General features: G+C 36.9%; 1 protein-coding gene across 2 annotated transcripts in view; it reads left to right on the plus strand.

Moving 5' to 3' along the window:
- Positions 1-26,890, plus strand: part of LOC120490101 (protein shisa-9) — a 65,731-nt gene that overhangs the window by 12,007 nt on the left and 26,834 nt on the right. For both annotated transcript variants that reach the window (XM_039687486.2, XM_039687487.2), the window contains exon 2: positions 16,804-16,919. In XM_039687486.2, the coding sequence (XP_039543420.1) occupies positions 16,804-16,919 (116 nt within the window). The remainder of the gene's footprint in view (positions 1-16,803; positions 16,920-26,890) is intronic.

The raw sequence follows: 26,890 nt of genomic DNA on the forward strand, positions 1-26,890 counted from the left end.
AGAATAAGAATAACGCACTCCATTGTCCGTCTTTTTTCACACTGACTACTTAGCGGAGTTATGTGAAGTTCACTTTTTTTAGCTGACAAAATTTCCAAATTGCACATCCCTAACATGAAATATTATTTTTGAATTTGGAGCTTTCTAGACTGAGAAAAGGCAGAAAATGTATTTTTGGCTTATGTGGATGAAAGACAACTCACTGGATCACTCAGGAACATTAACAAATGTTAATTACTATAAAAGATTTTTGTTTTGAACAGCATTAACCCCTGCAGACGGGCTTCATATCTGCTTTATAAAGCATGCTGGTGCAGTCTGACCTTTCCAGGAGGTGCAGGTCCACATGGAGGTTCAGGTCATTCATCTTGGAGGTGGAGAGCGGTTTTCTCTCTTTCCAGAGAGGAGGGCGTTTGGTGCGCCAGTCGGTACAGTGGTGCAGGATTGATGTTTTTATAAACCTTCACTCAGCAAAGGTCCCGGTGGTTCATCATTTCTCTCTAATTGCGCCGTCTTGGGCTGTGGTGTGTGCACCAGTTCAGTCAGTCGAGGTTTGTCTGTAAAAGAGGGATTGTTTCCTTTAGTTTTTTTTGAAGTGGATTAAATACCTACGTGAAGTATTCATCCTCATAAGGGAGTGATACATGTGTGGATTTATTTTCTCTATTTAAACCCCTCATCACATTCAGCCACTCAGTTCATTGAACCTGGTCTAACAACATTCTGGCCCCTCAATACCCAGAGCGAAAACCCTTCGGTGTTTCTTCCACAAGCACATTAGCTCGAGAACAGCTGACCCAAATTGAAGTGCTTGGCTTGAACCACATGTCCATTGTGGATGTGTTTGGAATTCTCTGTGCGGCCGTACACCAAATGGCTGTTAGTGTTCAGACAGTATGTCCGATTAACTTGATTTGGGATTAAATTGCTTGCACAAAATTTCATTTACTAGGTACCTCTGGCCCACATCACAAGCAAACACACACAGATTGAATGTTCTGTATAATGTGCAGTGTTTTCAACATTGATAATAAATCAAAAGCAAATAACTATATTAGAATTTCCCAAGGATCACACTGAAGACAGGAGGAATGATGCTGAAAATACAGCTTTGATCACAGGAATAAATATTTGGCAACATGCATTAATAATGCCTGAACAATTGTAGTCATAATACATCTATTTATGCATTAAATACATGACAAACATTAAATTTTATATGTAGCAAGGAATTTGCTAATATTATAATGCATTTTAACCTGGTTATAATTATTTACGAAAAAGATATAATGATTATAATGTACACTGTATATATAAAGGCTAAAGTAAAGCGTCAACAAATATTTTTGTGGCATATTTTTTTTACGTATACACATATTGTGTATTATACATATAAAAACTAAAATTCCCCCCACACCACAGCAGTAAAATCTTAAATCTAATGTCATATAAAATATCAAACATGAATATTATACTATGTACATTAAAACATCAAATACATCCTGATTGGCTGTGTGATATAATTATATATTGGCTGTGTGATATAAAAATGTAATATAATTTAACAAATGACACTTGGAATGTATTTTGTAATTATTTAAACTGGTTAAATAAACAGAAATGCCACTTTTACTGAACATCAAGTGGTTAAAATTAGAATCAATTATATTCTAATATATCCCCAATTATATGACTCAAAGTGCAAATTAGTAGAACATAATAAAAAAAAAAAATACAAAAAAAAATGGTTTGGCCATAAACTTTGAAATGTATCAGAAGAGCCAGAGTCTCTTTAAAGTAAGTTTGTTGAGACATGAATTTGTAAAAGAATTTAACCATTTCCAAACTAATGCATGGTTATTTTTTTTAATTTGACCAACTTCATCCATAAATATGTCCAGAATGAGTTTCAGTATCAGTTTGACCACGTTGTAAAAGGGCAAACGTTTTCACATTGGGTACTTACTTTTTCACATCACTAAATTGAATTGAATTCTTTCTTGAAACAGCTCACAGTCTATCAGTTCTCACTTTAAAAAAAAAGGATTCCTCTCTGTTTCAAAAATATCCCAGAATTCTCTCTCTACCCCTTTTCACTTTTATTTCAATTCACGCACACACATTCTCAAATCTCTTGTGCGCTAAGACTAAAAGCTCTGTCTCCCCTCAGTAAATACTCTCAAATCGCTCACGGATTTTATCTGAATCTAGCGTTTTATTTCTCACCTCCCTCTGACATCTCGTAGGAATGTGTGTGTGTGTTAGACATCACAGGCATATAATGCAGTGCTCGGTTTAGCCCAGTCAGCTCTACAGATAATAACACAATTTCCAGTTATAGCAATGCAACTAGGATCAAAGTGACGCAACCATAGATAGACACAAAGTCACACTCACATTCATAAAAAGCGAGAGAATGTGCCCTTGAGTGAAGTGCAGTATATAAACCCAATATTCCCACTGGCCCAGTTTAAAAACAGGCAATCAATGAAAACTGACCTGTTCATTTGAAAGCGAGGAGGTATGACCCAGCATTTCGCCCTCTGAGTGTGTGAATCTCTCTCTCCATCTTCCTCTTGATAAGGCCATAATGAAAAGTGCCATTATAAAACAAAAGTTGGTCCAGAGGAGAGAGAATGAGTTCTCTGATGGAGTTCCACAGGGGACGAGATCACAGGATCTCTGTAAGAGAAAGATCAGAAAACAACCTCAGCAAAAGCACAGAAAGAGACATGAGGAGAAACTAAACTCTTTAATGTTTTGTCTTGACCCAAAAAGGAACATCCTTGATGTCCTTCCAAGAACAAGTTTCTTTTCGCAGAATCATATTGGTTTCACTTTTCCACAACAACTGAAACTTAGCAGGATAACTGAGGAAAGAAAACAAGAAACAGGTGGTGCTAATCAACCAAACAACAAGTAACTATGACAACAAATACAAACATATTTAGAAATCATGACAACCAAGGAAACAGAAAGGAAAATCAGGAAACAGTTAAAAACACAGTCACTGTGTCTGAAATCGAATCCTTCCCTAATATATAATAAGCGAAAAACAGTACGCCATAGTGTGTCTACTTGCATAGTATTCGGAAAACGTCTCCGGTTACTATATAGTGCCGAAGTAACGATGTCACTTTGTAGGACAACTCGGAAGCTAGCGGCGCACGAAACAAGCTGGTTTGGGCATAGCTCGTACCAAAATTCAACTGCAGTAGCCACCTTTCCACCTGAAGAGGGCAGCACTAAGACGTTTTCACACCATATATTGTAAAAATGAAACACTTTATACACAAATGTCAAAAAAGTTACTCGAATCAAAGACTGGTATTAATACTAAACTAAATTAACAACTAAAAAAAGTTGGTTTAGGGTTTAGTTACTCTTTAAACAACCTAAAACAATAACTGAACGTGGTAATATTGTGAAATATTACAATTCAAAATAACTGTTTTCAATTTGAATACATTTGAAAATATAATTCATTCATGTGATGGAAAAGCTGAATTTCCACATGATCCTTCAGAAATCATTCTAATATGCTAATTTTCTGCTCAAGAATCATTTCTTATTATTATCAGAGTTGAAAACAGTGAAAATAGACCAAAAAAAGAATGCACTCTTTGTTTGACCCAGTCCCCTAAAGTGGACTCAACCCTTACATTTTCAGGAGAGGATTTAGCTAATAGCATTTAAGGATGGCAATAATTAGGAAACCTTTGCTTTGCACTACTTAATAAAGTGTGTGTGTGTAAACACATGACTCATATTACAGAGCCCAAAATATGTCTCATGGTGTATTTGTTTAATTTAAATGGTCCAATTTTCTCAATTTCATGAATGGTGCCAATATGTCTTGAGTTGCCTTTAGACTTCATTAATCTGCATTAATCTGATGGCAGACTGTTAAAAAGAGAGAGTGAGAGCAAGAGAGAGAGAGAATCGCCTTAGGGATTGACGTCTTGCTTGTACAGCTTCAATCTGTGCTTTATTCTGATTGCTACATGAATTTGCTTGTGCGTGTAGGTGTGATAGATGAGGCGTTTCAGGGTGAGATACAGGATGGTTATCCTCTTTATTGTCTCGGGCCGATTCATACAGTCACTTACAGCTTTTCAAAGTGCCTTTTTACATGTGATTTACAGGTGTCTTAGATCTAAAACAAACCCAGTCCAAGTATTTGTACACAAACAGACACACAAGCTTGATTTCACTAATGTCACTGCAAGAGGGAGAAGCTTTTTCGATTGAAGACTGAGAGGGTACGTGAATAAAAAAATGATGTGCATGGATAAATCATTTATAATATATACTGCAATATTCCATAAAAAACAAGAATTGTTCATTTTGATATCATGCTGACAGTGTTAATGGTCAACTGATACCATCATGATGCTCTGGTCAAGCATTTGTGTCCAGATTTGCATAATGGCGTAGTATCTTTTTGGTTTATGCGTGTGTAATTTTGTGCAAGATTTTAAAGGCTTAAAGTGTCAGTCAGAGCCAAATTCGCAGCCAAAAGCATCTATGTCTGCGTATGTGTGAATCACAGGGCATTTTGGGATATTACAGCTTTCGAGACCTGATATGTGCTGACAGGTGTAGCTAAGTGCAGCTAAATGGCCCGCTATAACACAGGGAGCGAGAAAGAGAATCGCATAAACATGCACACAATTTTATGCAGCGTGCATGGTCCTTTGATTTATGTAGGGTATGTGCGCAAGTCATTATTCAGTAGTGGCAATGTTAGTGACGGTGTCATGTGATCACAGGAGGTCATTATGATGCTGGGATGTAGATATTCTTAATTCAACAGCAGAGATCCAATCAATAGCCATGAACTGTTAGTAGGCCGCCACCAATCAGCTTAGCATTCAGTACAGATGCAGCTGCAATGAAAGACAGGCATTTCACAGACGCTGTCAAAAACATGTCCTGGACATATTCCACCTCTAAAAATTATTTTGACAACAAAATGTAATTTCCATTGGCCCATTATATACATGCCATTTGTGTCCTAAATTCTTCCATAATTCCTCCATGGGCTTTTAGTCCGCCAAACTTGGCACAGTCCTTGACACAACTGTTTACTTATTCAATGTATTGTTTATATAAATTAAACAAATTATTATAAAGAACATTTTACATTTTACATTACAGCATTTGCAAATAAGCCATAATTATATCACTAATCCTTGATACATGGCAAAAGAAAAAAAGGCTTCAATTATTACTAATAATAATAATATTTAGTATATATTTCATATTTAGCATTTAAATATTTATAAATGCACATTGTATTATTATTATTGCTGTAGTATAATGACTATTTATTAATAATGTCTGTATTAGTCTGTATTAAAGGCAGTGTTGGGAGTAACGCATTACAAAAGTAATACATTACAGTAACATATTACTTTTTGCTGTAACACAGTAGTGTAAGGTATTACTAATCAATTTTCAGTAATATTTTACTCATTACATGTTCAGTGAGGCTTGTATTACAGTTGTATTGTCTGCTTTTACTTCTTAAAGGCAACAGACTATGTGAAAGTTTTAAAGCAGTCTTTTAGTGCCAGTTCAGAGCGGTCGCGTCTGTAACATTGTTTTTTCCTCATAAATGCGAACACGAAAACTAAAATAAAATGAATATTTTAAGTTCTATGGAGACTGGAGAGCCAACCCTTCCTCATCCGATTTGCGCAGTGTAATTAACAGAATTACAAAAAATATATTTTGCCTCCTATTTTTTTTGTCACGCATGAATGTGTGTCTTTTCCCATATTAAAAATAAAACATAGACTGATATTTGTCTAATGTCTGGCGTCCTTTAAGGAAGTAGCCTATATACGTTTCAATACATGTATTTTCTGAGAATTTTTATTTCAAGTTTTGACTGCAAATGTCATGTCCATAATGCTGGACTTGCCCAATTTTAAATAATTTATCCTCAACTAGTTTTGTGGTGTAGGTCTACGTATTTTATAATGTTAACTTGAAATAATACTAATAGCCTAATTTAAAGATAAGGCAGCATTGGGTATGGACGGTAAGGAGAATAACGCTGGAGTTGGAAGAGGTGTGTCGCGATTCTGTAGGTTCGTGGATGTGGCGAATCGCGATTTCGGTTTCATATTGCATATCGTTACAGCCCAAACGTTAAGTTCTACTTAGTTATTTTGGTGAAAGTAACTCAAAAGTAATATATGAGTAATGTAATGCATTACAATTCTGGGAGAGTAATATTGTAAGGTAATGAATTACTTTTAAATAACAGTAACAAGTAATACCTAATGTATTACAGTTTGGAAGTAACTTGCACAACACTGATTAAAGGTAGGGTAAGCAATGAGGCACTTTTTGTTATTTTGGTTGAAACTCTCTTCGCAACCTGATAGCAATCAACAATAAAAGTGGTCTAAATTTTAAAAAAAATGTTGTCTGTGGAAGTCTCATGGCCAAAAAATGTTCATCCAACCATTGTGTTCGGTTCGAATGATACGATGTCCTACCTGCCTGTCAGCAAACTGAATGCTGTATACTGCTAGCGCTAGCTTCCTTTTACAGTTCATCCTGAACCAAAACAATGTACTGTATATATCTTTATATAAAATGTATGTAAAATATACAAGTTTTCAGGCCTTGAAACCATTTTAAACTTTCAGGCAAAGCTCAATTTCACCAACATCAAATCATACTACACCAGAGAACATTCGAACGACAACATGTCTTGAGCATACATCCAATACAGTTATATTTATAGTACGCCACATCTGCTGCAAACTCTACTGTATTTGGCTAAGAGCACTTCATCTCTGACCACATGTGCCTGGCTTCCAGCAGTGTGTGATGGGGTGTCTAGAGTGTAATCACATCAAAAAACAAACACACTCGATCTGTTCCCCGGGGTCTGGATGTTTTGATATTACATTCTGTGTCCTATGGTGTGAATCTTCTTATTTTGGTTTTGTGATATCTTCGCATCCATGTTTACGTTTTTAAGTGTGAATATATACACACGAGCTCTACTTCACAGCATATGTTTGCTTGCTGTGAGTGTGTGTGTTTGATGAATCACAGTGACGTTTGGGATCATTTAGTTTTGTCCTGAAGCGTTATCTGTTCTGGAAAGTGCTGTGTTTGTGTGTGTTTGCAGCCCCAGTGACATTTGCAGCGTGTGTGGCAGAATGGGGGAAGCCTTTTGTGGTGTTTTCATTTAGATAACGATGTGAGGTGAAATACAGGAATCTGATATAAGGGATAGATTTACAAATCTGACCACACTGGAGGAAGCACTCTTAATAAGAAACTAGAAACTTGAATATAAAAGTCATATTTAAAATAAGGCTAACACTTTATTTCGATAGTGCACTTTAGACATTCTACAAACTATAAGTAACTTTTCAACTACATGTCAACTAACTCTCATTAGAGTATTAGTAGACTGTCAGCTTAATATCTGCTAACACCTTATTTTGTTGGTCCCCAAACAGACATTCAACTGACTATAAGTAACTTGGCAACTACAAATAGGCCTAAACTTATTCAGTAACACTTTACAATATGGGTGCACTAATATGCATTAATTCATACTTAACCAATACACAGATAATCATGAGTTAATGTATAACTAATGAAGAACTGAACCATTAATTAACGATTACTGCATCAGCAACTAATAACCAGTCTATATGATTAATAGATTAAGTAATACATGAATTGCTATTAATTCAATGTGTCATGTGGATTAATTCCTTAATAACATATTTTATTAACTAATAGTGTAAATTAATGTGTTAATTACCACAATTAGTCAAAGCTATGCACTTCAACTTCCAGTTGTCTGCTTTAATTAATCATTAGCTAATGATTTGCAAAGGTATCATTATGTTATGACTTTACTTGTTGAGGCACATCATTATTAACTAGTCATTTAGTAATTGTAGTAATTTTCACATGAATTTGCACTAACAATTAAGTAAGTAATCATGTATTAATGCATATTAGTGTACCTGTCATATTATCTGGAAGTTGAAATACAAGGCTTTGGCTCATTCTGGTAATTAACATATTAATTAACACTATTAGTTAAAAAAATTAGTTGTTATGGAATTAATCCACAATTAAATATTGAATTAAAAACAATTAATGTATGAACTAATACATTAAACCTACAGACTCTTAATTAGTTCCTAATGTGGTAATCATTAATGAATAGCTTATAATCATTACTTACACATTAATTCAGTATTATCTGTTCATTAGTTAAGCGTGAATTAATGCTTATTAGTGCACCCTTATTGTAACGTGTTACCACTTATTCTCCTAACCCAAAGCCTAACACCTAACCAAAACCTAACAGCCTACTGACTGTCTACTATAATATACTAATTCTCTAATGAGATTTACTTGACATACAGTTGAAAAGTTACTTATAATTAGTAGAACGTCTAAAGTGACTATCAAAATAAAGTGTAACCAAAATGGTAGTAACTTGGGCTAGTTTACTCCGAAATGTAATTTTTCATCATTTACTCTCCCTCTTGTTGACTTTTGTTCATCTTCCTAACACAAACACAAAATATCTTATTGATGAAACCTGAGAGCTACACAACTGAAACTTTCATATGGATTAGTTTTACGATATCTTAATGAGCTTTTTGAAGCGTCAAAGTGGTAGTTGCGTAACTGTCAATGGAGGGACAGAAAACTCTGAGATTTTATCAAATTTAACCTCATTTGTATTCAGAAGATGAACGAAAGTCTTACGGGTTCGGAACGACATGATGGAGAGTAAATGATGACATAATTTTAATTCTTGGGTGAACTAACCCACTAACACATTCAAGTTTTGATAACATATTTTACCACGTCATGACATCCTTTTTCCAGGTGGACCGTTAAAGAACGCAACACACACGTAGAATTCAACCAATCAAATGACAACTTCGAAAATCCTGAAGTGTTTCCAATTTTGTGTGGCAAGTGCATCAGACAATCAAGCCAGTAGTCTGTGGGTGGGACGTCTGAGGTTGAGACTAATATGTTTATAACCACCTACTGTAGCAAGAAAGCCTGCCAAACGTATAGTAGACTTAAAGGATTAGTTCACTTTTGAAAAAACTTTTGCTGATAATTTACTCACCCCCATGTCATCCAAGATGTCCATGTCTTTCTTTCCTCAGTCGAAAAGAAATTTAGGTTTTTGATGAAAACATTCCAGGATTTTTCTCCATATAATGGACTTCAATGGGAACCGGATGGTTCAGGTCCAAAAGATAGTGTTAATAACAGTTTCAGATGCAGCTTCAAATGTCTTTAAACGACACCAGACGATGAATAAGGGTCTTATCATGCGAAACGATCGGTTATTTCAATGCTTATTCCAAAAATGTAACTTTTCTAAGGACAAATGCTAGCCTTTCTCCATTCTGTGAGGCGCGTTTGCAACGTCACGTAGTACGTAATTACGTTCAAAAGGTCACGGGCGACGTAGCCAGAAGTACAGAGTCAGAGTGTTTACAAGTTGAACGCATAGGTTGAACGTGCAAACTAACTCAAACACCGTTTACAAAAAAGGAATTAAAAGGTAAAACAATGATGTCGGACGATTTTGATTCTGTACTTCCGGCTACGTCGCCCGTGACCTTTTGAACGTAATTACGTATTACGTGACGTTACAAACGCGCCTCACAGAATAGAGCTAGGCTAGCATTTGTCCTTAGAAAAGTTACATTTTTGGAATAAGTTTTGAAATAGCCGATCGTTTCGCATGATAAGACCCTTATTCATCGTCTGATATCGTTTAAAGACATTTGAAGCTGCATCTGAAACAGTTATTAATCGTCTTTTGATACTTGAACCATCCGGTTCCCATTGAAGTCCATTATATGGAGAAAAATCCTGGAATGTTTTCATCAAAAACCTAAATTTCTTTTCGACTGAGGAAAGAAAGACATGGACATCTTGGATGACATGGGGGTGAGTAAATTATCAGCAAAAGTTTTTTCAAAAGTGAACTAATCCTTTAACTACGGACTTCCAATATTTGTGTCATCTTCTACGTATTAGTGTGGAGTATGTTTCCAGTATTTTGCATCACATACAGCAAACTGCATGATGATTACAAGTAAAATAATAACAAAAATGCTTTCTGGCAAAACTATTGTTCCCCCGAGAAACTATGTTTGTGCTCACGAAAGCACTGAAATATAGTTTTCCCTCCCTCCTAATATTATTTCCTTCACAAACATTTTCTGAGCGAACACAAAAGCATTGAATTTTTTTCTCCCATGTCCGTACATTTCATATCATGATGCAAATATGAATATAAATGGAACAGAGTTTTAACCTGTGTAAACAGCTAAGAAGGAACATGGTTGTATTTATAATAAGATCAATTGTGTTTGCAGTGCATTCCCAGGATGCTGACACACACACACACACACACACACACACACCCCTTTTGCATTTCGGGACTGTACTTGGCAGCTGTCAGATTCATTAGAATTCAAGAGAGGTATCATAAATATAAAGGGAACCATTTTTTAGAGGAAGAATGACAAGAGATTACAATTGACTGCATTCATGCATAGATAACAGCAGAAAGACAGAAAGAGAGACGAGGACGCTGCTGGAAAACAAACCTATGATCATGACATTTGGGTGACTTTTGCTGTTGGCTGAACTGTGAGCGTTTGCCTATGCTTTATATGTCTGTGTCATTTCAATAGGAGATCAATATCAGTTCATGCGTCAAAATATCCACAAAAACATCCCCAGGGACAAAACGTTGTGCGTGCATTACCACTGGGTTTGGAGTGGCGCTCATGAATAGTCTGACCACGTGTTTTAAAGGTATTTCTCAGCTGGGCAACTTGAAAAGACAGAAAAGACAAAGTCAAATTGCGGTCTTGTCTCCATGCAAGGAATATCAAATCACAAATGTAGTTGGTTGCGTTAAGACAAGCCAACATTTAAGGTGGAAGTCCTTTGTATTCAACTTCAACATGTAACAGCCTGAGTTTAAGCTAAAGATTTAAATGACCTCAGCTTGTTGAGGAGAGGTGTATTATAAGCAAAAGACAAAACAATTGGGTGAAAACATCTTGTACATATCAGTCATATCAGGCTTGATTTTCTTATAACAATATAACATTTGCCCACAATGCTCTTGCCTCAGGCTGAGTTAAGCAGATCGTCTATAAATTCCAGGAGTCAGCAGAGACAATCTGCTGCTCTCCGGTGTTATTGACTACAGAAAATCCGTCAGAAAGAGAAGAATGTCGAACTTTATTGCTTTTCCGTTACCCATCCAATCTTCCCTTCCCGCCCATAGATTATTTGACATAGACAAACTTGAACAAGATCCCATGATTTCTCATGTAAAAGATGAGGGTGGAGGGCGGGACTAAAAGGTCTCTATTATGTAGATTAGTGCGCAAAGACACACACACACACACACACACACAATCTCTAGTTTGCTGCAAGCCACATTGTAGTAGGCTCTTTGTAGTGTGTCAGGCACATCAGGGCCAAATATTTCCCCTACTGTGATATCGCTAATGGCTAAGGCACCAGAAACACACACAGTCAGGCGCACATATTTCCACACATACAAACATACACATACAGTCTTCCCACTGGAGCAGCGTTAGCCCTGCAGCTAACCGGGCCATGAAGAACCATCTGCCTCACCAGCTCAAAGTTTGAACTAACTGATTCACAATGCATGACGAGAATTATTATTCTTTTTTTAAACCTCTCCGCTGAAACATATTTTGATATTATTTGGTGCTCCAAACTTGGTTGTATGTCAGGCTAACCAAGCTAACTGGTTTAATCAAGCTTAAATGATCAAGTTAAATGACCAGCTGCAACCATATTATTGCATAATAATGTAAAACAAATGTTTGGGCCAATTTCAAGCCTCGGTTTTGCATGACTGCACTAGTCAAGCTGGTAAGCTGGTGCCAGTAACTGATCTAGTACTACTATATCAAGGTCATTACTAGCAAAAATGCGTATTGGCAGAATGTTTTGCTAAAATGATGCATCATGACGATTACTTAATTATTATATTTATCAATGAAAACAATCTAATCGGAGAACATTGTTGGGGATTGAGCCGGATGAACTGAAGGCTGCCTGAATTTCTTTGTTAGCATATTAATTCGCTTAAAGTCCAACCCTAACATGCTAGTCAGAATGCGTAATTCTGTTGTATATGCTTTATTGTTTAACCCTCTGGTGGAGAAATCGCACTCATACATTATGGCATTAGCATAAAATTTTTATTTTTGTCTAATAAAAGTGCATCCCATTCAAAGTAGAGTGAGTTGGGCTAAAATAATTATTTGGCAATTATATTTATCATAATAATATTATCTATTTACTTTTTTGCCAAACTGTGACTCAAAAAAAAAAAAAAGTATAACTGAAAAGTGAGATGGTCCAAAATGGTCTGAATTTCCTCCGCCTCCGTTTTCAATAATAACATCGTGCACACACCCGCATAAATACGCTGTTGAGCGGCATCATATCTATGCCAAACCTATGGGCGGCAGTGTAGGGAGCAGGATAAAACCATGCAAGCCAATCAGAATCCTCAGAATTGACAAGAGAGAACCTAAAACCCTTTCTTTTACTGTCTATGCTAAAACCCCGTTTCTCCAGAGAATGTCTAATTGAAGAGAATTGGCACTGGCTGGTTACTTCCGGGTTAAGGACTGGCTGCAATAACGCGTCTCTGTCCATGCAACACAGTCTCATCCCAAAAAGTCATATAACTGACGTTTTGGGACGTATTTTGACCATACGTCAATATCCGCCTTTTTAGGGCCCCCTTAAACGTCGGTAGATGGCGATCCCGGGCCGTCATACAACTGACGCTTTACCTTTAACGTCAGTTAGGTGACGGGTTAGGTTTAGGGTTAGGTTTAGGTATGGGGTGGAGTTAGGATCCCATAACCTCATCTACCGACGTTTAAGGGGGCCCTAAAAAGGCGAATATTGACGTATGGTCAAAAGACGTCCCAAAACGTAAGTTATATGACGTCTTGGGATGAGACCGGGTTGGTCCATGCGGGGGCGCTCGCGGTCGAGTGCAGAATGAATGGGAGTCAATGGGGTTTCAGCCCCAGAAATCCACTTTTCTCAGGATGTAATTTTTTGTCAAGTAATTTGAAAGTTGCATTCAAAAGGGAGGGCTAAGATAATACACTCAGGGTATACACTCACTTATCTGTTCTAAAAATCCATTCAAAAATGTGATGACGTCACACAAAAGCAGAATGCTACCGCGTTCCGGCCAACAACAGCCAAATCTGTAAGAAATCAAAAGGAAATAACTCGTTCATTCGACTTTTAGCCTATAATCTATTTTGAACTTTTTGATTTAACGACAAGCCGGTGAAAGAGACACATTTAGCCGTTTAGCCCCATAGACTCCCATTCATTCTGCTCTCGCCCGCGATCACCTCCAGTGGAATTCTAATGGAACTGCAACCAAGGTGATGCACAATGGGGCTAAATAGGAAGTGCCAAGGCTCTCCGTTAGATGGGCTCTGGTTTCTCCCAGTTGACACGACAAAACATAACCAGCGTTTTCAGAAATCTCCACTTTGGCCGGAGTTTTTAGAAATAATCGTATTCTGTGATAAAAACGGGGTTTTCGTATAAATGACAGGCCGCAGGGAAATATCTGCGTTTTCCCATCATGTAAACGGGGCCTTAATCAGGAGGGAATCTAGTTACGAGTTCTTCTCCAAAAGCCCCCAAATGAGTCTTTAAGTGAGTTTAGATGCCAGTTGGGGGCACTTAAGACTGATTTGGGACACCTGCAGTTAGTCTTTCCACCTGTGATTACCACCGCAGCGCTTAATAAGAATTTAGCTGAAAAGTAACAGTAATTAAAGACCCCATGTTTCTATAATGAATAGGGAACATGCTGAGAAAACAACAGCAAGATTGGAAATGGCTCACATAATTTCACCAAATACACACTCACACAATCCTATCCAATCCAGCATATGAACGGCCAATTAGAAATTCATTCATCACACACAGTAACAACCCTGAAAGTTAAGACCATCAGCGTGATTAACGATCATTTTCTATCAATAAACGACTGAATGTTGGTTGATTGCTGCTGTGTTCTGAAGTACGGCCGTAGGTGATGTATTGAGCCATTAAGATATATTGAATTGCTGAACAGAAAAGCAGGGGTAAACGGAGATATTCTTGAGATAACAGCTGGGAGCAGAGGAATGGAGATGTGTGTAGATGTTTCTCAGATTCCATGTTTACATGCTCTGTGCATGAGAACATGACATGGGAAACATTGTCCCGAGAGCCACGGTGAAAGTAGGACGTGAACACGAGCTCTGAGGTGCATTTAAAGATCATGTTAACACATTCCTACAACTTTGATCCACCAGAGATCAATCCAAGTGTTTAGTTTCAGTTTAGCACGGTGCAGATTTAAGATCAATATAATTGGCTTTGTCAGTTCAATTATCATGTCAGGTTTTGTTTTAAAACATTCTTTTTACATATTAGCTACCTATATTTCCCAATGGAAAATCTGTATTAAATTTTACACCAAGAACAAACTGTGCCCACTGATTATGTGAAGATTGAGTCAACTGCCTCTGTTCTGGCTCACAGCCCAATTTTCATAATTAAAAATCAGTTAAATAGAAAATAGATTTTAGTTGACCACTTTGATGGTTGAAAGAGAATTTTTTTAAACTGACATTAATGCTTAATTACTTTGAAGTTTGTGAAATGTCTCATAAATATGTTGAACCGATTAAATAAAACCATCTTAACTATCTGTCTGCAAATTTGAGTTGGGGAAAAAAATTTAATTAGAATATTTTAATTTAGCTTCAGCCAATCAGAACATCTCTGATGTTTAACCTGCAAAAAGACATGTTCTCAAGTAGAATGTTTGTCTTATTTTCCTGTTAAAATATCTAAAAATCAAAAATTAAATTGAGAAGCAATTAACACAAATAAAATATTAAGATTTTTTTGTCTATTTTTTATTTATCTTAAATAAGTTTATTACAATCTGTGATACAATCTATGACAGGTCTTGTATCAGTTTCACTTTTTAAAAAGTAAACATATCATATTTTAGGATTTCTATTTATATTTACCAGGAAAATAAATGTAAAAAAAAATATATAAATACATTAAAAAAGCTTAAAATCCCAAAAGTGTAATATATTAGGAGTAAAATTTCATTATGGTGTTGCTACCAAGCAAGCAAGCAAGCAAGCAAACAAACAAACAAAACATCTGTATTCTTTTTATTATTATAATAATAATTAAAATTTAGTTTAATTACACTATTAACTATTCAAATTATATAAACTATTAAAAAGTTTGTGGTCGGTATAGATTTATTAATATTTCTGAAATAAGTCTCTTATTTTAAATAAGTCTATTATTATAATTAAAAATAATTATTTTCTATTTCAATACATTTTATAATTTAATTTATTCCTGTGATCAAAGCTGTATTTTCAGCATTATCTCTCCAGTCTTCATTGTCACATGATCCCTCAGAAATCATTCTAATATGATGATTTGATGCTCAATAGTTGTGCTGCTTAATATTTTTGTGGAAATAATGATACCTTTTTTCATGCTTCGTTGACAATTTCCTAGAATAATAATAATTTTAAAAAGTATTTATTGTTTGTAAAAGTTTTTACTGTCACTTTTGATCAATTCAGTGCATCCTTGTTGAATTAAAAAATTAAGGAAAATAAAATCTTACTGATCCCAAACTTGTAGAGTCTCTAACTGTTTTCCATACCTTACCTTCACAAAGTGTAAAATAAGCCATCAGGAGTGAATATTATACGGCTCACCAGAGGGGCAGGAAGCTTGTAGAAATTTGCAGACCGCCATATTCCTGTGTGGTCTATACTGGCTTTGAGGAGAGGGTAGCAGTGATTCACAGGGCAGCACATCAGTCGAACATACAAACGGAGTGGAGTGGACTCATTCTCCTGGTCCTTATCATGAAACACACAGACCCTTCTCGTTTTCCTCAGCCCAGCGTTCCTGGCAAATGTTGCTTTAGAAATGTCCCACGGTTCCATCCTGCCCTGAATGTTGAGACAATGATGTCACGAGGGAAATAACGGAACCTTGAAGAGCAGCCGACCAAAAGTATTTTCAATTGCACTGGAATCAGGTCACGCTCGCACTTCCTGCACACCTACACAATTTTAATGCAACCACTTGGTTGGTTGTTAGTTAAGTGCTAGTGAGATGTTATGGCAGCACTGAGAGTTCAAAGATGGCTCAGTGGACGATCGGTGAAGGTTACAGTCACTGATGCTCCAAGTGAGGGATTTGGTTGGATTCTGAAAGTGCAAACAGGAGTTAGTGAATAAAGGGACGGGTGAGATTCAAGGACAGGCAGTGATTGAAACATTCTTTGAAAGCATAAAGGCAGAATAACTGAAGTGGTATGGGAATAAAAGAAAAAAAATGAATTGAAATATGGAATAACTACTGAGTGAATAAATGGAAATGCACAAAAAGAGGGAAGATTCATACATCAAATATTAAAGTCTAATATAAAGAATAAACCAGTAGATTGTGTGAGGTGGCACTCAATTTTGTTTTTCATTTTAGAGTTCCTATTGGAATGATTCCTGTTTAACAATGGAATATAATATGGAGGGATAATGGACATCCAGCCATTTGTTATTGCAAAGCTCACCCTTATTTTCCAAGTGCCCTGCCGAGAAACTGATGGTGAAACCCGTCTCTTTTTAGGGCCCTGACTGAACTGCTGAAACAGCCAGGCGAGGCTGGGGGCGTGGACAGAGGAGGAGGTCATCACCCCATTGGATCTAATGGCATCTCTGGCAGGTCAATGCGCACCAACAATGGTAAGTCACAGCTCCAGACATACAGCTGTAGAGTTTCTGCTGAGCTCAATCACAGGGACTCACAGACGAGATGAAGAGCACTTTAAATGGGAAAACATCAAATTATCCAAAGATGTTCACCCAGCCAACGATTCAATTTCATATTTGAATCAATCACCAGTGAAATCTGACAACAACAGTCTGATAAATTTTGTTTTGTTGGGCCAGTCAATGCACATGTGCAGTCATAAAATCACGCGTCTCACAACACTGACTGTTTCTGTCGCAGTTAGAGCTTCTGCAGTGAAGCAATAACTTTACCAATTGGCGATTGGCTCTTTTGTTTAGAAGGCAGGACTTATTCCGCAATATTGGGCGTTGCAATTTCTCCCACTCATACGAGTGCACTGTGTTTGTATATCTAAAGTCTTTGCTTATACTAGTAAGAAACAACCTAGCATTTCCCCCAGAACTCGTGTGGTGGTCATTTTTATTTTTGTAATTTTTAAGGACACACGACAGCTTGAATAAATCCCCAAATTGTTGCAAAAAACAAAACCAAATGTCGATAATAGCTATGTCATCATTTCACATCATTCTTGCACGATTACAATCCATTAAATTATTTTCAGATACACATTGACTGACAACATCATTGATGAAACCAAAAACACAGAGGCTTTAAAGGCTATCACCTTTTGACCCAGTGAGGGTAATGAACTTGAAAGAGGGAGTAATTAAATTTGCGGATATGAGAGATCCCACTGCTGCTCCCTCTCAGCCTTGGAAGAGGAAGTGGCTTAACGAAGCAACTGTGCTAATTAAGGCATAATTAAGAAATTTAAGCCAAGGCCTGCTGATCAAGAACACACTGTCCTTCTGTCTGAGAACTAGGGACCCATTTATCTTTCTCACACACACACACAGACTTCATCACAGGTGTGATTATTTCTTGGGAGTGTGAGAATTTCCACTGTGTCAGTGTTTCTACTCCTCTTTTATCTTCTTCCTTTTCTAAATCCATCTCTTCATTGAGAGTGTAATTAAGTGTTCATTAAGCCAGCTTGATCACACGAAGGCTCATAAGGGTCTAAGAACGATCCATCTCACACATACACGCAGAGTCGTGACAGGTAAACTCATGTCGGGGAGTCCGGAAGGATGGATGGAAATTTTTAGAGTAAGAGAAATGCAATGATGATATGGAGTAGGATGATGAGCTTCTAGAAAAGTAGTTATCCAAGATTGGCTGCTTAAAAATAAATCTAAAAAAACTAATAATTATAATTGACAAAGAGTATTGAATAATTATGTTGATATTATTGTGTGATAAAGTCTTATTTAGGTTAATTAGCCTAAAATAGAGATTAAGTTAATTTCAACAAAACAGCTGTCTGGAAACATTATGCATTGAAAAACGTATAACAAAAATGTATAAATAAAACAAAAAATGATTTATATAATACTACGGTTCTGTATTAATAGCTGGGTTTCAGTCACGTGATTATGATGACGGAGGGCAGGGAGTGAAGAGCGCAATGGACGAGATGGAGGAAAGTTCGTACTGTATTACTTTACACGCTATTACAAGAGGAAGAAATAAACAAAAAATCAAACATATGTTGGACGTGATCCTTACATAATGAAGAGAAGCGATTTTTCAACTGAATTGAAATATTTTCCTGCCATCAAGGCTGCAACTACCTCGTCTTACAGACGTACTTTGACTTTAGAAAGTTTGGAAACATTACACGTTACACAAACAGTCACTTAAGTTGTATTAACTCACCTTTGACGAAGTGATCACTAGACATAGGTTTGCAAGCTGTTTTTCGAACAATTTCTTGCATTTCCCCCCCCCTTATGAACAATATGGTACACGATAAAAACTCCTTGTGGTTTGATCGATTCAAGTAATTATAAAAGACTCAAAACACAGGCATTTTGAGTTTGTTACAGTGCTTTCTAAATACAGCAAATTCCTGCCCTCCATTTGTATTTCGCCCATGGCAACGCAGTGGTGTGACGTCATATGAAAACAAGCTATTGGTTGACAAATGTGCAAAGTGTGCAATTATTTTCAGGCAAACGCACGGCTGAAATAATTCCAGGCAGGTCTACAACGCATTATATCACTTCGTCGCATGATTTCAGTATTTTCAAAAGGTCTTTACAGACTACAACAGCAAAAGAACCAAAACCCACAACGACACTGGCCAAGCCAACAAACAACAAATTTCTTCCCGTGTTTTTTGCCACAAAATTACGTTTTACGGTGTGCGGCAAACACAATCTCTTTCTCAAAGAGCGGTTTAAGGACAAACAACTGACAAATGTCTTGAAATACACCATCTGAACAATATCTTGAGGTCTGCTAACGTGGAATAATTGACTCCGGGCCGTTGAATTATTGCCACCTCATGGCATTAAACAGTAATTACAAAATGAACTGTACTTTTTAGACCAAACTGCAGGCAATTCTTCAGGTAGTTTTGGAGTTTAAAGTGGTCCGCAATCTCTGTGGAACGAGTCCACCACCTGAAAAAAATTGAGAACCCATTTCCTTGAGGGAGGAAAATGAGATTTGAAGAATCAAGAAAACCAATAGGTGAGGGAACATGGCAGAGAAAAATAGAAGGAAAATGAGACAGTTTGAATGAATAAATAGTGAGATGGGAGGGGAAGGAAAAAGACCTGAGGGGAGGAATAAAGAAAGAGAGAATGAGACAAGAAGAAAGATGAATGAGTGTGGTAGAGGAATGGTGTGGGTGTGATAGGCTGTCGAATGAAACGAGAATTAGAGTGATGTTTAGAAAGGAGAATGAGAACTGAATGAAAGAACTGTCTCTCCCTCTTTTATCATCCTTCCATCCCAGCTCATCAGCTCTTTGAATTCCTGGGGTCATGACCTTCTGCAAAAGCGTATGCTTCCAATAAGTATCATTATGATTGTGTTAGTTCCAATTATGATAATGCGTGTTAGTAATGTTTGCGATGGCTAGAATCACAATTTAATAATATCTAAGGTTAGTATAAATACAATGCATTAAACTGTAGCTCAACCCAGTGTTTGTACTCATGCAGTGGACATAAATAATATCATGCATCTGGTTGAGGACAGGTGTTTACATTTTCAATGAAGGGAAAACATCCCATAGATTTACATTAAAGGAGTGCTTGATCTATATCTAAAGATCTTTTGATATGGCCCAGTAAGTTTTGCATGGGCAAGAACATTTTTTTAGGAGAAAAATGCATCCAAGCATCCAAACAATCTGGCTACATTACGTTAAACCGGCGAAATTTGAAGGCAAAATAAACTTAATTAAAAGCTGCACGCATCAATTCTTACAGTGTAATACAAATCTTTATTTTCCTTTTTAAGTAGCTTGCATGGTAAACTGCATAGTGCTCTTCTAATTAGCTTTGAAGACAAATACAAGACTACTGAAAAACTACTTTAATTTGTACTACACGTCACAAAAAATGAGTGTGTGATTGTCAGCTTGGCTGTGACAGGTGGAGAGATGTTCATGCTCATCTTACAGTTCATTGCTGTCTGACCGAGCACTCAAACGCCTGTAGGCAAAAACACTACAACAGTTTTTTTTTTCACCTGCTCAGGAGAGATGCGATTTTTACTGCTGATACAAGCATGTGTTCACCGCATTTCTAAAGATGGAGATCTCACGGGTATGACTGAGTGCAAAATGCTTCATATGTGCAGCTACTGAGTGCAACAGCATGAGTTGTCACACTGTTTGCATTTGATGATGAGACATTGCGTTGTTTGTGTGCGTGTAAGAGAGAACGACTCTGTGCCATATGTGCCAATCATGTTCTTGGCAGACAGCATGTGTGTGTCAGTTGTGTGTGTGTGTGTGTGTGGGCTGAGGCTGGTTGTACTACAGACCACCCATGAAAAACCCATCCGTCAAATCAAAAGTGTGAGCGTGTTGAGAGCAACGTGTCTGGGAGTACATTTTTATTAGTGTTGTTACTTAAAGGGATAGTTCACTTTGAAATTAATTTTTGATATGTTTTAGCTTACCTCAAGGGCATCCAAGATGTAGGTGTCTTTGTTTCCACAGAATTTTCAATTTTGGACATTTTTCGGTCAAACCGGTGTTGTCTATCATTCATATAATGCAGGTTTAGGGGTCCACCTTAAAGAGCATGCACAGAGAAGTCAAAATTAAACATGATTTAATGACTCGTACATGTAAGTACACACTGATGGCCTAAGACACGAAACGAGCGGTTTGTGTGAGAAAACGAACAGTATTTATATCGTTTTTACCTCTTGTTAACAGCCGTCAAACTGATCTGAATCAGATGTCCAACTGAACCGAACTTAACCGTGTCCAACGTTACGCCGGAAGTGATCTCTCACGCGTCTACATCGCGCATTGTTTACACGGAGATTTCGGAAGTTTTACCTTTCACTAAACATATTTAGATATACGGGAAATCGCAATGGAAGATGATTTCAATATATCTAAATATGTTTAGTGAAAGGTAAAACCTCAGAAATCTCCTAATATATATATATATAAAGCATTTACTGTAAAAAATGGCTTTAAGCCAGTTATTTATACATTTTGCTGTAGTTTGTCAGGAAATATCAGTTTACATTTACAAAAAAAATGTCTTCGCCATTATTGTAATAATCCAGTGAGATTTTTGTATGCACAAGGAGTCTGACAACAGCCGATATAATCTGATCTCATTATCATCGAGTCTGTCTGTGATTACATGAAAGATGAACTGAACTGAAATTTGAGAAAAGGTGATATAACAGATGTATTTTATTTATTCTCATTGGTACAATTTTTAAAATGGCAGAATTTGTTAAAAGGGATAAAATAGTACATTGAAAGTGTTGTTTTTGGTGCACGGGCGCCGCCATGTTGGATTTCAACGTTCGACTACGTCACTGGCATGGTAAGCCACTCCGTTGCCTACCCGCACCAGCAGAACAGCCGTAGCTTGTAAACAGTCTGAGGCTCGCTGACATGGCTGAGGAAACAGATTTTTTAGCGACACACTATTTAGAGATGTGTACTTTCGTCAATGAGTACATGAAACGTCTGACAATGCATGAAATGTTTTATTTACACAAGTTACAAGTTCAATGCATCACGTTAACGTTACTCGAATCCTTGATATTCGGGTGAGGGGGAAAAGATCCCTGATGTATAGTTTTTACTGTAAAGGATGGGATTTTCTCCTTCCTAAATGCACCCTCGCCCATAGAGTGAACTGCCAGTACGTTGTTAATCTAAACAATCTGAGAAAAGTATAACAAGTTAGCCCAGCCGTCACCTATTCGTAAAATACCCTGCTACTTATGGGGCGCTCGCGTCTCAGCTCGGACATCCATTAGAGACAGCATAGCCTCCTTCAACACGTTTCTCTCACCGAACAGCATCCGAAATGAACGGTGCATGGTGATGCATTTTTCGCCGATCAATAAATGTCCATGTTGACCTCTCTGCAACAGATCGTCTCCGTGCAGTGTCTATGCTCCACAGCGCTCGCGCCCACAGTCACTTTCCCCCTAACGATCCTGTACTGCAAGTGAAGCCTGAAACTGATCGTCCTCCATGTGGTGGTCGTCAGACACTACCGGCCTGTCCCTCACGGGCTCAAATGCGTAATCCATGCCGTTAAAAGTGCTCATTTTCGTCTGTGTATACAGGACCTACAGCTGTTGTCTATGGCGTTCCGCGGGTCCTACCATGCCAGTGACGTCATCGGAACTGCCAGCGCAAACAAGCGCAATTTTGCGTTGCTTAAAAAAGCTATATTAATATATATTTTAAAAAAATGTTTAGTGTAATTTATTTTTAATTGTCATAAACAACACGTTTTCAAAGTCGAAATTTTTCAGTTCAGTTCATCTTGAAGAAACAGAAATATCTGAGACAGACTAAATCCAGAAGAAGTGTCACTTTTGCCTTTGAGAATCTACACCAGTGTGACTGGCTAGACATTTACTGTGCCTCCATCGTGTGTGTGTGTGTGTGTTTGTGTGTCTAAAGTGTAATGAAGTGGAAATTCACACCCTTCACATCTTACCAACCGGATCCTGCGGCCTTCCGCTGACCCCAACAGCTGTGTGCACCACAAACACACACACAAGCACGCACACACAGATCTACAGTGGACAAACAGCTGGACATTATCCCAATCTTCCAAAGCCGCAGCAGGACAGAGCATTCATTTCATCGCTGAACGTCTTCATAACAGGGTTAAACAGATCTGAGGCCTGTTCTAATGCTCACTGATCTGAGCTCTTTTGATGTTTCCACAGAGCAGAGGTGATTTCTGCAGTGAGCCTCAAGCTAAACTATAGCTGCAGAACCAGCAATCAGGATCCGGTAGCAGCCAAGATGCTCTCTTACAGAGAAACACTGCTCAAGCACTATTCTTAACAGTTATTTTTGTCCTATGTTTTAGTCAAAATATCTAAAATTATTCAAGTACATAAATGTACTTGAGAAAAAAATCTTTAATGAATGTATTTTGTCTTGCTTCTTTCATGTTTTTTAAAGTTAAAACAAGCGAAAAAAAGAAAAAAAAATCTGCCAGTGCAGTAAGACATAATACACTTATTTTCAATATGCGAAAACAAGTCTGAATATTCCAGGTAGTGTTGCTTCTCCAGTACATTTATCTTGTTTAAAATATTTTTAGATATTTTGACTAAAATATAAAAAATAACCACATTTATAAGATATTTTTACTGGAAACTAAGACAAAAAGACTCAAATGAGCATGAACATCAAATTGTGTGACTTGTTGAGGAGAAGCACTAATACTTTTATACGCAATCTAATATTTACACTATATATAATGTGATTTTTTTGCTAGTAAACAATGACCCTGAACACCATACAAACTAGATAGCAATGTATTAAAAAACACTCTAAACACCTTAGCATCATCCTTACAACATGGCGACTTTTTCGCAGACAAACACCACTCCAATTTTCTTTAAAACATGTCAAATTCTACTGTAATGGTAGGATGTTAATTCTTTCCTGTGATGCTCTGCTCAGGATCTCAAAGCCCTTTGTATTTCTCAATTAAGAAGATTATTACAGCGTGACCTTCTGCATACAGTCTGTTACCGCTGAAAGGTCATCTTAGAAAAGGTAGAATCTCAAGAGGGACAAAAATCACAAGTGCTTCAGAAAGAAAAAGATCAAATGAAATGTTTGAAGATCTCTTTAAGGTCAGAAAGGAAGGGAAATATTTGGAATTAGCTGTTTGTGTGTTGTAACAGGACAATATTTGAAATCAATGTTTTAAATAAAAGGCCATTGCACACAAGGAAGTTAGGGTTAGTCGTTGAAGTTTCCTGTTCTTGATACATTCACACAAGATACGAGCAAACCATAAAATGCATTAAAAATGGGCTTTGCCAAATAAATAAAACAATAAAAAGAATAAAAGTTGTCAAGTAGGCTGTATATAATTGGGATACATAATTAGAAAAATAAAATAAAAAATGTACTCTTTGCCGGTGCAAAAGTTTGTAGTTTTGTAACATGTTGTTATGTGGTTCCTATGGTGTTCTGGGTGATAGTTTAGAGGAAAAATGTAAGTTAATTATATAAATATATAAATAAATAAAATAGATGTAATAAATATATAATAAATATATCAAATAAAGATAAAACAATTTTATATTAAAAAAATGTTACACACACAAAAAATTTATTTTAATATTTTCTATAATATAATTTAAATATTCCAATGAATTTAAAATAATTAAACAATTTATTTTAGTTATATTTGTTAAGTATAATGATGAAATGTGTAAATAATAATGATTGAAAAGTAAAATTGAAAAACAAAAAATGTGCAAACAACCAAATTCATTCTCTCCTATCTTTTTCCAAAGCTAACAAAATAGACCAGGTCATCTGGTGCAACTGTGCAAGTTACTTCACTGCACTTTGGAGGGATCGAAGTCAGCATGACAATTTAACACAACGCATTCTCACCCCAAGGCGTCACCTTTGACCATGCTTCAATATTTGACGTTTTAGGCACGCTTTAGCGTCACTTACATGACGCGATCCTACGGCGTCATCTAACTGACGCTAAAGGAAAGCGTCTATGAGAGGACGCGGTTAGGTTTAGGTGTGGGGTGGGGGTAGGGTACACGCGATCCTAGGGCGTCATCTAACTGACGCTAAAGGGCGCCTAAAGCGTCAGATATTGAAGCATGTCCAAATGCTTCCCAAGGCGTCAGTTAAGTGACGCCTTGGGGGTGAGAATGGGCTGTTTAACAACAGGAAGCTTTTTTCCTGCAAATGCACCAATAAAGAAGGGTGTTGTAGAATATGTCAATCAAACATGCATTGATGTCTGTGTGAAAGGAGTATGACTAAAGGGGAAGAGAAAAAGTACAATGGTAAGAGAGAGTGAGAGACAGAAAGAGTGAGACATCAACTTCAGATATGCTTTTTAGGAAATGGAGTGGAAAGGCTAAAAATACGAAAAAACTCAGAACAGTGGAAAACATTGCCCTTTCAACCCCTCTCCCTCCATCTGAAAGAGGTTTAAATGTCACAAGGCAGATAGTACATGTGGTCTGAGCAGAGACACCGAAATGTCAAGCATAGCGGGATGACATATTTATGCATGCTTCTGTTAATACATGACTTTAACCTCAGAATGCACTCGTGGCAAGTAGAAAATGAATACATGAGGACGGTCTTTTGACCGAAAGCTTGGTGATTAAATTTGCTTTAAGGATTTAAGTGTGCGGACAGTTTTTTTTTTTTTTTTTTTTTTTGAGATTTCTAGTCTTGTTTGTTTGGCACCTTGTTTATCATGAGTCTGGTGAAACTCCTTCAATGCAAAAAATGAATACAGTAATATTTTACGGAAACGTCAATAGGAAGAGTCTATAAATATATAGATCTAGATCTAAAGTATATAAATCTATAAATTTCTAAAAGAAATGTGCAATTAAATAGAATAGAACAGAAAACCATATACAATTTATAAACTATTTAATTGCACAAAAACTAATTTCCTTAAGTACCCCCATAAAAATTTTTTGTTCAAAAAACTTTTTGGATTTGTATGATTGAAGCTTTTACGTAATATCATGTAATAAAAACTCATTAAAAAAAATAAGGCGCCATCCAGCCCGTCGGGAGCAGCTGGGGTTAGGCTTCTTGCTCATAGAGCCTCGACACTTGGTCAGGTGGAACCGGGGATTGAACCACCAGTTTGTAGACAAACTAGATGAACCACTGAGCCACTGCTGGCCCTTGTGTGCTTTTTGAAGCTTGATGGCATTTTGACAAAATGTGGGTAGAGTAAATGGTTGCATGAGACAACATTTTAGGGTGAACTATCCCTTTAAGGTGTCCTATTTCTTTTCATATTAATTTTGCTATTTTACATTTAAAGGAATATGTGTTAATACCCCTAGTTTCTTGAACTTCCCATGGAATTCAATGCAATGGATTGAAAACTGTGTGCATGAGTGAGTTTGAGTTAGAATCTAATCTGGTATGTGACATTCCAAGAATTATATGTATTGAGATGGACAAGCTGTAGGCAGTATGTGTGTGAGACTCATCTAGTTTGACCTTCGTATATGTGACCGATGTTTTCAGATGTCCTCAAATCCAGCTGTTATTCATCGCTCTGTGGAAAACGGATGGTCAAATCCAGCAAAAGCTATGTCAGAAGAAATGCTTTGCTTTAGATTTATGTGCATGAAAACGAGCATAACCAAATTAAGTATTTCTAAATCTTTTTAAATTTCAAAGAAAAAAAATAAATCTATAATTTATAAAGCCTCATGTTGTGTTTGTTAGTTCACCTTTCATGGACTTTAATTTGTTTTCACTCAACACGTGTTCCTTTGGTTCCTTTATATGAGCTTTCCCGCCATTCATCAGTTTGCATGGACACTAATCATCACAGCTGTTCGTCATCTGGGTTATAACCATGAGTTT

The sequence above is a fragment of the Pimephales promelas genome, chromosome 3 (genome assembly GCF_988280905.1).
Source record: "Pimephales promelas chromosome 3, fPimPro1.hap1.1, whole genome shotgun sequence".
In the NCBI taxonomy this organism is placed as follows: Eukaryota; Metazoa; Chordata; class Actinopteri; order Cypriniformes; family Leuciscidae; genus Pimephales; species Pimephales promelas.